At 44.8% G+C, this 12941-nt stretch overlaps 1 protein-coding gene across 1 annotated transcript in view; it reads left to right on the top strand.

Annotated features, from left to right (window-relative positions):
• Positions 1–12941, top strand: part of PLG (plasminogen) — a 52729-nt gene that overhangs the window by 38955 nt on the left and 833 nt on the right. Inside the window, exons 14-18 of the mRNA XM_006115018.5 lie at positions 1837–1957; positions 3076–3150; positions 5828–5968; positions 7478–7584; positions 10922–11067. Coding sequence (XP_006115080.2) covers positions 1837–1957; positions 3076–3150; positions 5828–5968; positions 7478–7584; positions 10922–11067 — 590 coding nt within the window. The remainder of the gene's footprint in view (positions 1–1836; positions 1958–3075; positions 3151–5827; positions 5969–7477; positions 7585–10921; positions 11068–12941) is intronic.

The raw sequence follows: 12941 nt of genomic DNA, 5'->3' as shown, positions 1-12941 counted from the left end.
AAACTTTTTACTGAGTTTAAAAAACAAGACTCATAGTTTAACTTCTGTGACATATGAACAGGATCTGCATGCATGCATATAGTATAGTGGACAAAATGCAGGCAGCTGGTGGGCCGTGGCTGCTGCTTGCCACATTGATTATAATCCTCTTACCTTGTGCTCTCCACTCCCATATGTTTGTTTTATCTGCCTCTTATTTTTTCCTTACACTGATCCTGTAAGCTATTTGGGATAGTGGGTGGTATTGTGTGTGCATAGTGCCTAGCACAATGAGGTAATGCCCGGTAGATAATACAAATGAATAACCACAACTGTGAACTGAAATGAGACTATCCCCACTATATACTTTCTAAAGATTGCATTTCTTTGTTTTGCAAGGGTTAATAAGTCATATCCAAGACAATATGTGCAAATCAAAACCCTGGAACTCATTGAATTAAATAGGAGTTCTGACTGCACTTGGAAGTCAAGAGGTAGCTCCAACTTTTTAGCTCCCTGGAAAAGGATTTTGAAAGTTCAGAAAAATATGTGCAGTAGACTTTACACGTAATGGTAAATTTTACACAGACCAGAGACTTTTTACAAACTACTGAAGGAATTGGGCTTGTTTAATTTGGAAAAGAGAAGACTGGAGGGGGGGGGGGGCATGATAGTGGTTTTCAGGTATCTAAAAAGTTGTCACAGGGAGGAGGAGGGTAAATTGTTCTCTTTGTTCTCTGATGATAGGACAAGAAGCAATGGGCTTAAACTGCAGGAAGGGAGGTTTAGGTTGAATATTAGGAAAAAGTTCCTAACTGTCAAGGTGGTTAAACACTGGAATAAATTGCCTAGAGAGGTTGTAGAATCTCCATCAGTGGAGATATTTAAGAGCAAGTTAGACCAACATGTATCAGGGATGATACAGAACGTGCTTAGTCCTGCCATGAGGGCAGGGGACTAGACTTGATGATCTCTCGAGGTCCCTTCCAGTTCTAGTGTTCTATGATTCAAACTAATTTGAAAGAGTAACTAATGAAAGATGGTTCTGACAGATGTCTCCTTAAACATAGCCAAACCTTTTTCAATATTAAAATAATGTATATGCAAATATGTGCTTATATTGTACCTAATGTGTGCACAAAAGGGCTTGAAAATACAGCCTGTGGCCAGGAGCTGAATGGCCTGCCAGTTAATTAATTATTATGTGTTGTGGTACTACAGCAGTATCTAGAGGCCAAGGCTCACTGTGTTAAGCACTGTACAAGCACAAACAGACAGTTTTCCACTCAGAAATAATCCCCTGTGAAAAGAAGGCAGGAAGGTTTTAGGCCACAAGAACATAAAATGAGCCTGGGGCAAGATTTGAAAAAAGACACTCTTTCTGTGTAACCACAGATTGACTGAAGTCCATTTTCTATTGCTACAGATTAATTTAATTGTGGTCTGAGGATATGGCTATTAGGGTTCCTATACTCAGTCAGAGATGTAAGGATACTTTCTGAGGCAATTTGGGCAATGTGTTTTCTTTTTTGTCTTTTGTTCTTCCCCCTCATTGCAGAGTTAGACCCATTTTGTTTCTGACTGATATCCAAATGATACATCTGTAAACTTTTTGCCATGTAAATCAATATGTTGTCATCTTGAAAGCAATATTTTGGTTACAGTCCTTATCAAGTGTTCTGGGTAAGAATAACCTAACAATGTTTATTCAGTTTTTGCTGTGTAATTGCTGCATAATGAGTGATAAGCTAGAGAACAGACAAGGATAACCTTCTTCTCCCAGTTACTATAACTGCATTGTGAATGGTATAATAGCTGCCTTAAAATTCTTCAGGTTGACTTCATTTCATTCTTTAGCTCCCCCTGAATATGAGTGTGGAAAAGCCAAGACTGCTCCAAAACTGTGCCCTACAAGGATTGTGGGCGGGTGCATTTCAAATCCACACTCTTGGCCGTGGCAAATCAGTCTCAGGACAAGGTAAAACTATCCCACATTCCATTACAAATTACAAAGCACCTCACTTCCTGGAGCACTTTAGGAACAATTTTACAGAAAGAACTTAACTCTTCATGTTTGTGCATGTGGATCTGAATTCTTTTGGAGAGTAGTCTTGATCTCTCCCTAAAAATGCCTCCAAACTGAAATGCCTCTAAAAGAAATCTTTTCAATGAAATATGTTGCATAACCTTTTTTTCCCCCTTGACAATATTGTCCCAAGCTAGTGAATGTAATTTAGATAAATAGAACCCCTCCCATTGGTCCTAAACAATTACATAGGGCAGATTTGAAGCACTAGTCCAATCTGCACTTACATTTTATTGACATGGGAAACAAATAATTCCCATTGAAGCCAATGTGATTTATTTCTATCCTGACATCGGAATTTAGACCCACAGGTTGAGCCAGCAATTTAAAATTTGTACAGATGGTTCTCTATCATCTCTGCTTAAACAGGATCCAATCCTGTTTCTATTGAAGTAATTGGAAATTCTCCTGTTGATTTGATCAGAGCTGTATCAAAGCCATAAACTCTAAAGATAGCCCAATATTCTCAGTGTCGTAGTGTTGTGATTGGTTATAGAAATTTAGTAGGGCTATGAAAAGGCCTGATGCAAATGCCCACAGAAATTTGCTGGTCACCATAAAAAATATTGTCCTCAAGACCATGAAAATTGTATACCTCAGCATCAATGATGTATGCATATCTACTGCAATATCCCAAGTAAGTCAGCTACTCACAGCTATGCAAGTCTGCAATCTGCAGTTTGTCCAGTAGATCACCACAAACTAAATGGTTAAGATATGTCATAATGTTGCTTACACTTCTGAACACAGACTCCCCTCTTGAAATTGAGACAATCTTTCAAAATTCAAGATATGTCTCAACTAGCTTTGTTTTTCTCATATTGTGAGCCAACAAAACTCAGCTTCTAATGAAAATCAGTAATTGCTTTCTTATGACTTGTAGAATCCTAAAAGCTCCTGACTAAGAGAAGTTGATAATTTACTAATAGTCCCCATTGTGCACTGCTGTTATAGGGAAGAATTAACTTCACATTCTCAAGCTAATTTCATGCCTTTCTTCTTTATTCCAGTTTCAACATGCACTTTTGTGGTGGCACTCTGATAGCCCCACAGTGGGTTCTTACAGCCAAACACTGCTTAGAGCGGTAAGTGTCTCATTCGGTGTTTCCTACAACTGGATAGGAATGTCAAGGAAAAACAAAATGTGCCTAGTAAGGTGTTTCTTTGATCTCTCTGAACCAGACAGTGCTGCACCTTTATAAGATGGCTCTAAGGCCTAGTCTACACTACAGGCGGAAGTTGGCATGAACTATTGTGAGTTGCAGTTCACTTTGTCAGATGCATGAAGTGAAAGAAAAAGAAACGAATAGTGGGGATACTGCTGATGTAACACTCTCATCTCTATCCCTACTGGCTATTTCTTTTTCTTTCACTTTGTGCATCTGACAAAGTGAATTGCAACTCATGAAAGCTTATACCATAATAAAATTGTTAGTCTTAAAGTGCCATCGGACTCCATCTTGATTTTGCTAGATACAAGAAAGGAAATTACTGTCTTGAGGAATCACCCAGCTACGTGAAGCTAACACACGGATTACTGAAAATAAAGTTTCATGTCATAATAAATGTGAGTGGGATGCCTGAAGATACCTTAATGAACAAACTCTGCATCCAAAATGTAGTATCTAGTCATCTGACATCGTGGTTGTTGTAGCTATGAGAGTTGCAGTATTTACAGTTTTACTATTGCATTCAAACTGCCATGTAAATGACATTTATAGATGAAAATCCCAGGTGAGACCAGAACATACTTTGTTTTCCTGATTCTGATACGCAGAAATGGCTAAAAATGTAACTACATAGACTCATAAACCTAAAGGCCAGAAAAGAGCATAATAGTTATCTAATATAGTTTCCTGAACACCACAGGCCACAGAATCTTACCTATCTTCTCCTGTAATAGACCCTTAACCTCTGGTTGACTTACTGAAGTCCTTAAATCATAGCTTAAAGATTTCAAGTTACAGAGAATCCCCCTTTTCCTCAAGTTTAAACCAGGAAGTTTAAACCCACTGACCTACTAGCTTTAGTTAAATATGAAAGATTTGGTGGGAATAACAGTGAAAACACTCTGTTGAGAAGCCCACCCCTTCCCACTCCCACCACTCTAGCTTCAGCTAAAATGAAGGATGCTATGATTCATACCATGCTGCTAGCTCCTGCACTTCCTTAAGGAATCTGTCCTTCTATCAGTGTCTGGTAGGTCAATGCCTGAAAAAAGGGAAGCTCCCTTGTTTACCTAGGCTCTTGAACACCATGCCCATCACTGTATAATCTGTTCACCTGTCAACCCCTCTCATGTCTACCTTCCTCTGGTTGCAGATAGAAAAAAATACATTTTCCCAGCGTTTCTCCTCCTGCTCCACCATCTCATTCCTGGTACCTCATTCTAAATTGTGGCACCATTCTGTGCGCCCCACTTTTCTGTGTGCTGCAAAGACAGATGGGATTTCTACCACTCGGCATAGAGACAGTTAGGCTGTATCTACACTGGCAAGTTATTCCGGAAAATCAGCCGCTTTTCCGGAAAAACTTGCCAGCTGTCCACACTGGCCGCTTGTATTTCCGGAAAAGCACTGACGATCTAATGTAAAATCATCAGTGCTTTTCTGGAAAAACTATGCTGCTCCCATTCAGGCAAAAGTCTTTTTCCAAAAAACTGTTCCAGAAAACGGCCAGTGTAGACAGCACAGTAGTGTTTTCCGCAAAAAAAGCCCTGATCGCAAAAATGACAATCGGGGCTTTTTTGTGGAAAAGCACATCTAGATTGGCCACGGACTCTTTTCCGGAAAAAGTGCTTTTCCAGAAAAGCGTTCTGCCAATCTAGACGTGCTTTTCCGAAAATGCTTTTAACGTAAAACTTTTCCGTTAAAAGCATTTCTGGAAAATCATGCCAGTGTAGACGTAGCCTTAGTGTCAACACTCTTCAACCCTTGCAACTCTGGTGGCAGAGGGGCACATGTCTATACCTTGTTTTGGCTCCTCCTCCCTGGTAAAAATCACCTGCCTTTGCTACTTGTATCTTGATCAAACATTGTCATTTTGACTGTACCCTCTATGCACTTTCTCCTAATAGGATTTTGAGTAGACGTGGTGAAATTGATCACATGTCTACTGTTGCTACTTGGGAAGGGTCTCAGCAGCAGCAGCGCCACGGGAGCTATATGACTGCAAATTCAGAAAAAAAACATTACATCACTTTACAGATGTGGATTTCTTCATAAACATAAGAGCTAAATATTTCTTAAAAACCCTAAAGCTTAGCTTTTTGCAAAAACCATCAAGATGTTCCACCTCCCTATCAGCTACAGCTCTCCGGGACTTGCTTGCCACTCAGAAGGACTACAAGGCCTGAGTATCTGTAAAGAACAGTGAGGGACAACCTAGACTAGAGAGTGGGCCACATGAGTGGCCTCTTTCATCTCAGTGTCCCAGGGTAGTTTTACTAACTGTGCTAGCGTAACTAGAATTTGTGGTGTGGGCTGATTGAACTGCAGCAGCTCTTTGATTGGATGCAGAGGGAGCGCACGGCTCTCACAATGTTGCAGGCAATCAGCAGCCCTTGCTTTATGTGCAGGTCACTTTAGTAATACTGGGAGGAAAAAAACTACGTGGCCAAAAAACAGCAACCCTGTTGCATGGGCAACGATAAACAAAATGTCCCACGAGCCACACAGATAACCCCAATGGGCCAGATATGACCAAGCCACAGGTTGCCCACCACTGGTATATATCCTCACCATGGGCAATCATCTCTTATAGGTCAACCAGGCCTGCTGCATATAGAATCTTCCTTGGACTGCACACGGAAAGGGCAGAGGAGTCATCTGTGCAAATGCGAGATGTTGAGAGAATATTCAAGGAACCTGGTGGGGCAGACATTGCCTTGCTGAAGATGAGCAGGTATCAAGCTTCCTCCCCGCCCCCCCGCTCCCCTGATGCTCTTTAGGCTGAAGATACGAGTGTACTCATCTGGATTTAGATGTGACTACAAGTTGAACTTCTGACTCACTGGTCCAGCAATATCTGTGGTCTGGCATGATTTTAGTTAGCTGGATGTCCGCTTATTGCGTGTGTGCTCAAGTTTCCCACAGTCCCATTAAGTTTGCTTTCAGCCACCAGTCCTGGCTCTCAGTGTTCTGTGCTGTTATTTAGCTCCAGTTCACCCCTAAATGTCTTCTAAGTGTCCAGTAAGCAGTGGAATTGTTGGTAATGCTGCTAGACCATATTGACTTGTGGTCCGGCAAATTCTCTAGTTCAGAGCTGATCAGGTGCCAAACTAGAGAGGTTCAAGCTGTAATAGGTACTGGGGATGTGGCTAGTTAAGGGACAGTGAGCAGCCATCCATACCACAAAGTATATAAAGTCATTTCTAAGCATTTACTACAAGCTTCTAAAATGCATTTACATCTATACAAAATACGTATTAATGGTTAAGCATACTGAAAATACCATAGGAAAGACCAATTTACATCACAGAAAAATTAGACTGGAAGAGACCTGAAGACATCATCTAGTACAACCTCCTGTGCTGAGGCAGGACCGAGTCCTGGACAGTGCTTCCTGACAGGCATTAGTCTAACTTGTTCTTAAAAACCTCCAATGATGGGATTTCCTGACTCTCCATAGGCTGGAATTCTGCTAAGTAGGGGCTCTACTGAGGAGGGTTGAGCAGAAATGGAACAGCAGTAGGGGTATGGCTAGAGCATTGTCAGCCTCCTACCATCATCTCCTATCTTGAGGAGGTGGTGAGATAGGGCTGCAGTAACACCATGGGATGTCTCCATGGCTTCTTCTTGGCTTGGGTGGGAAGGTTTTTTCTTCTTGTGGAACTATCCAGTGTCCAACCCATCTGCCTATATAATGATGGGCTGAGGATTTGAGCCCAGATACAATAGTAGTCAGGTATTTCTTGTGGTACACTGAAAAGTCCTGTGTATATTTGCATTTGCCTGTAGCCCTGTCCAGGGTCCTGCTTACATATCCAAACAGGCACCTCTGAAACCAGGCTCTGTCATGTTGGGTTTTGGCACCCTAAAGAGTCCAGTTTCTCTGCTTCATTTTAATATAATATCTTCCCCTCCAGAAGGGTCTTCCAAGTCTCTCCATTACTTTTCCCCTTGCCCACAGTTCTAAGAACGCCATTTTGGGCCTGAAAGAACACATCACTTTAAAAAAAGTTCTACTTCCAGGCGTGTAGGCCTATACAGAGGGGCTGAGCACCCGCAGCTCTCCATGACTTCATTTGGGGATGAGTGCTCAGCAGGGCTGAAAATCAAGCCTGCTCTGCACCATGTCTCCCTCCCCCCCCCCCCCACCCCCCCAGAGCCTGCAGAATATAAATGGTCCCAAGGGCAAAGAAACTAAAGACCGTGCTTCTGTGGGCTTGATCTGCATGTTGTTTTGTTTCAGTCCCGCAGTGATCAACAATGAAGTGATCCCAGCTTGTTTGCCGGCAGAAAATGTGGTTTTAGGAAACAGAGCAGAATGCTATGTGACTGGCTGGGGTGAAACAAAAGGTGAGGCACAATCAGTGCAGTTAAAAATATGCAATCCCTGTGGTTGGAAAACCCCAAATCAATGTGCATACGTATTTAACATACAACAAATAACGCTGAGCAATGCTGTTCTTCCCATCTCCCTCTCTCTATGACTTCATGTCTCATAACTCAGGAGTGCACCATTGAAGTCAATAGAGTTACAACTGTACAAAAGCAGTGTAAAGCAAGAAGAGAATCAGGCCTAACAATCTGTCAGGGTATGTCTACACTACAGCGCTAATTCGAACTAACTTAGTTTGAATTAGTTAATTCGAACTAAGCTAATTCGAACTAACGGATCCAGACTAAAAAACTAGTTTGAATTAGCGTTTTGCTAATTCGAACTAGCATGTCCACATTAAGTGGACCCTGAACCGGTGTTAAGATGGCCGGAAGCAGTGCTGGCAGGGCATCAGATGAGGACTTAGAGCGTGGAGCTGCTGTCTCAGGCTAGCCGAGGGCTCTGCTCAAAGGGACCTGACCCGCACCCCGGACAGACAGTTCTCAGGGGTGCCCCGCTTGCAAAGCAGTCCTGGCTTGGCGTGCCCGGAGTACCCACACTAGGCACATCACAGCACTCGGCCATCAGACCGGCTGCACTTGCTGCAGGCTGCCATCTGAGGACAGGGGACAATTGGGGGGCTGCAGGAGAGCTTCCACTCCCAGAAGCCCGCAGAGCCAGTCTAGTCCTCCCCATCGGGGGCTCATACCCCATTCCTCCCTCACCTCATTCCACTTACCCTTCCCTAGCCCCTCTTCCTGATGTACAAAATAAAGAAAATGTGTGGTCAAAAATAGAATCTCTCTTTATTGAACAAAACTCGGGGAGACTGGGAAAAGGAGGTGGGAGAGGGGAAGAGAGAGGGTGGGAGAGGGGAGGGCAACTAAAATGATCAGAGGTTTGGAACAGGTCCCATATGAAGAGAGGCTAAAGAGACTGGGACTTTTCAGCTTAGAAAAGAGGAGACTGAGGGGGGATAGGATAGAGGTCTATAAAAGCATGAGTGGGGTGGAGAGTGTGCATCAAGAAAAGTTCTTCATTAGTTCCCATAATAGAAGGACTTGAGGACACCAGAGAAAAGGAATGGGTAGCAGGCTTCAAACTAGTAACAGAAAGTTGTTCACAAAGCAAAGAGTCAACCTGTGGAACTACTTGCTGCAGGAGGCTGTGAAGGCTAGAACTAGAACAGAGTTTAAAGAGAAGTAAGATAAATTCATGGAGGTTGGGTCCATGGAGTGGTATTAGCCAGGGGGTAGGAGTGGTGTCGCTGCCCGAAGTTTGTGGAAGGCTGGAGAGGGATGGCACGAGACAAATGGCTTGGTCACTGTCTTCAGTTCATCCCCTCCAGGGTCCCTAGGGTTGGCCGCTGTCGGCAGACAGGCTACTGGGCTAGATGGACCTTTGGTCTGATCCAGTACGGCCATTGTAAGCTCAGGGCTCAGGGCTCAGGGCTCAGGGTTGGGGGTCTCAGTGGACCCCCTTGATTTTCATGCAAACCTGCTCCTGGGTGGCCAGGCTGGCAGCTCCTCTGCCCTAGACGGCCACTTTCCTGTGCCTAGTGTGGAGGTCATGGACGAAGTCCATGATGTCCGCACTAGCCCAGGTGGGTGCCCGCCTCTTGCGGTCCCGGGCAAGCTCCCGGGAGCCACCAGCCTGGTCCCGGGAAGAGGGGGAAGGCTGGGGGGCATCGGGTGGCTGGTTTGTGCCGTGCCAGGTGCAGGGTCTGCTAGCTGGGTGCTGGCAGGCTTGCACCTGGCACGGGCACCGTAGCCAACCCGTGCCCCTTTAAGGGGTCCGGGGCCGGGAGGGGGGCAGACGAGTTTCCCTGGTGTTGGCCAGAGTGGCCACCAGGGAAAGCTGGGGAGGGCTAGCCTCCCACTAGTTCGAATTAAGGGGCTACACACCCCTTAATTCGAACTAGTAAGTTTGAACTAGGCTTAGTCCTTGTAAAATGAGGTTTACTTAGTTCGAACTAAGCGCTCCGCTAGTTCGAATTAAGTTCGAACTAGCGGAGCACTAGTGTAGCACCTATGAAAGTTAATTCGAACTAATGTCCGTTAGTTCGAATTAACTTTGTAGTGTAGACATACCCTTAGACCCATTCCCTCCTTATCCTCCTCCCTCTTGCCCCAGCTTAGGTTTCTATGCAGTCAGATGGAATACTATTCTAGCTTTTGCCCCTAGTCTAAATTGCAAGATGTTGCCTTGGTTCATTCCCTTGACTGACTTTCTTAGAAAGCTGCCAGTCCTGTAGTCCTCACTCAGAAGGGGACTCCTTATCCTCACTGTCACAATCTGCCACATTGCCCTGCCTGACTAGAATTTTGCCTCCTCTTTCAACCCCATCCTCTGCTCAGCTACACCAGTGATGCTATTCCCCACTCTTGAATCTGTCCTGTGTGCTTAGGCCACAAGCTGTTCAGGGAGCGTCAGTTACTCAGTGAGCATACAGTGCTTAGCACAATGGGGCCCATTCTTGATTGGGCCATAGCCATTACCGTAATACTCATATTTAATAATCATGATAATACCCCACTTGATTCCCACTCCTGTTTGTGTACATTCTTCCATCTTGGTCCCTACATAAGAAATGCCTTTCCCATAACCTTTTTGCAAGGCCACCTCTCTCACTTTAAGATTCTTCTCTTAAAAACCCATCTTCTCCAAGACAAGAGGCGAGGCTGTACTCAGCATTCCCAGTCTCTGCAGTAGTTGGAACCTGTGTCTTTATACAGCATCAAGCAAACCGTCAGTCGGATTCCAGCTCTCAACTATGGGTTTCTTTGACTTGAGGGGGATCTTGCAGGATGCGTATTTGAAACGTTATATCCCAGCATCAGACTAGCTTCCGGGTGTTTTGACCTTTTCTGATTTTTCCTCCATGAGGGTTAATATACTTTAGCTAGATTTAAAATAAATCCAGGCTCATTTCCTCATCTTTTTTGCAGAATCAACTATACTGCTATTTTACCCAAATGAAATCCTGTCAATCTCTGTCAATACTGAGCTCTTGTCTGTTACATCGTGTTTATTCTGAAGCTCTTTACAAAGGGAAATAATTAGTATTATCTCCATTTTATAGATGAAGTCCAGAGACTTGGGCACAGCCCTCCTTCCCCCCACCTCCACCGCTGACTTTGATTGGCTTTGATCAGACCCACAGTGTGTCAGTAGCAAAGCCAGGAACAAAAACCAGGTTTCCTGATTCTCGGGCCAACACTCTACCCATTGGATCATACTGCTGTGGCAGTTGGGAGGAGGGTTCATTTATCTGTGCCATTTATACTTGCTTTGTTTTGTTGTTTATTCACAAAGGTACTGGGGGAGAAGGCAAACTGAAAGAAACTGGCTTCCCTGTGATTGAGAATAAAGTGTGCAATCGCCCTGAATTTCTGAATGGAAGAGTTAAGAACCATGAGCTCTGTGCTGGGAATATTCATGGTGGCACCGACAGCTGCCAGGTAAGAAAAGAATGGTGACATCACAACTGGCTTCAAGCATATAAGCAAGACAAATGACACTAGGGTCTCTGTACTTTAGGGGTACTGTATTAGCCTCCGCAACTCATGGCTCAATACCCTTTGGAAGTGTAAGAGCTGAAAATACATTCAGAACCTACCTCTCCCTTGCCCCTTCTTCGATTGATACAGCCAGAGCTGGAGATAAATAATAGCTAGATTATCCTCTTCATCCCAAGCAGTGAGTGAGCATGAAAATCTGCAGTGATCCTGTAAGGAAATATACTCCATGCTGTATTCCCTAGACCTTTCCCTTGTGAAGGGTAGGCATAGTAATGAGGAATGTTAATAAAAAAAGCTTTTCTACATTTAAGTCCAAAGGATTTGGACCAAAGTGTTTCCAGTTTTTGAATTGCCTTGAATAAGTGAAAAGATTTTGGAAATGCTCCTTAGCCTAACTGAGGAAAGGGATCACGCTGGGAGTTTTCCTCATTGAAAAGCCAGGGATTCTTTGATAAGGAAGCCTGAAAGCAAATACAAACCTGCCTGAGCAAGCCTCCTGCACCATCCATGTTCATTGCATTTCATGAGAGTGCAGAAATCTGCATGGTGTGCCTGTCACCCCTTGGGCCAGGGCACTTGAATCAGGCTTCAGAGTGTGTAAAAAAGGCAGCTGAATGTCTAGAATTTGGCCCAACGCTCAGATCTGTGCTGTTCTCTTGCTCCCTAGCTTTCCAGTGTTCTCTTCTGCTTTTCTGGTCAGCTGCCATTTTTTTTTAAACTCTTTGATTCCTCCCCCCAAACTCACTCAAAGGTGATGGTCTCTTGAAGCTGAATTAACAAGAGGCTACCTGCTAAGTTTCCTTTCTCGGCCCTGGCCAGCTTATGTACTACACTCACTGCCCTCTGCTTCTCCGCTCAGCTCCCACATGGCATGTGGGTCTCTCTGGGTACGTCTAAACTACATGCCTCCGTTTACGGAGGCATGTAGATTACCCAGATCGGCAGAGGGAAATGAAGCCGTGATTAAAATAATCGCGGCTTCATTTAAATTTAAATGGCTGCCCCACTCTGCCGATCAGCTGTTTGTCGGCAGATCGGGGCAGTCTGGACGCGCCGCGCCGACAAAGAAGCCTTTCTTGATCGGCACAGGTATGCCTCGTGAAACCAGGTTTACCTGTGCCGATCAAGAAAGGCTTCTTTGTCGGCGCGGCGCGTCCAGACTGCCCCGATCTCCTGACAAACAGCTGATCGGCAGAGCGGGGCAGCCATTTAAATTTAAATGAAGCCGCGATTATTTTAATCGCGGCTTCATTTCCCTCTGCCGATCTGGCTAATCTACATGCCTCCGTCGACGGAGGCATGTAGTCTAGACACACCCACTGTGTAGGAGGAATTGGGATGCAGAAGGCACAGGAGACACTTCTCCCACAGGCATCGGGAGAGCAGCAGTAAAAGTGCCACCCCACTGGAGGAGCCAAGGAAGTAGGAGAACTGATGGGATGTTCTGAAGGAAAGAAGTGGGGTTGGGGGAGAGAGGAACTCACAGGAGGAGGAGCAGGGTTAACTGTGCAGCCAAATGTCCCTTGGCATGGTTCTGATTCGATAGATACGTTTCACATCGGGTTGCCTCAAGTACTGTGGACAACATGCAGCTTTCCAAAAACAGCAAGTGCCTGCTCATCCCTCTCCCCAGCAGGGACTCTAGGTCTCCCTCATCGGGGGCGTCTCGCTTTTCTGGCATGAGTCGGTGCAGCCAGGAGTTCAGTTCTCAGTGGACTCCCTTGCACTCCCCTGTACAGGAACCTATGCACCAGGTTGCAACACCATTTGACGGTCCCACTCTTCCATCCAGATGGAAGAGTGGCGGGGGGAGG

Source organism: Pelodiscus sinensis, chromosome 3 (assembly GCF_052426305.1).
Source record: "Pelodiscus sinensis isolate ZL-2025 chromosome 3, ASM5242630v1, whole genome shotgun sequence".
Classification (NCBI taxonomy): Eukaryota; Metazoa; Chordata; order Testudines; family Trionychidae; genus Pelodiscus; species Pelodiscus sinensis.
This window is presented reverse-complemented; position numbering and strand designations above follow the sequence as displayed.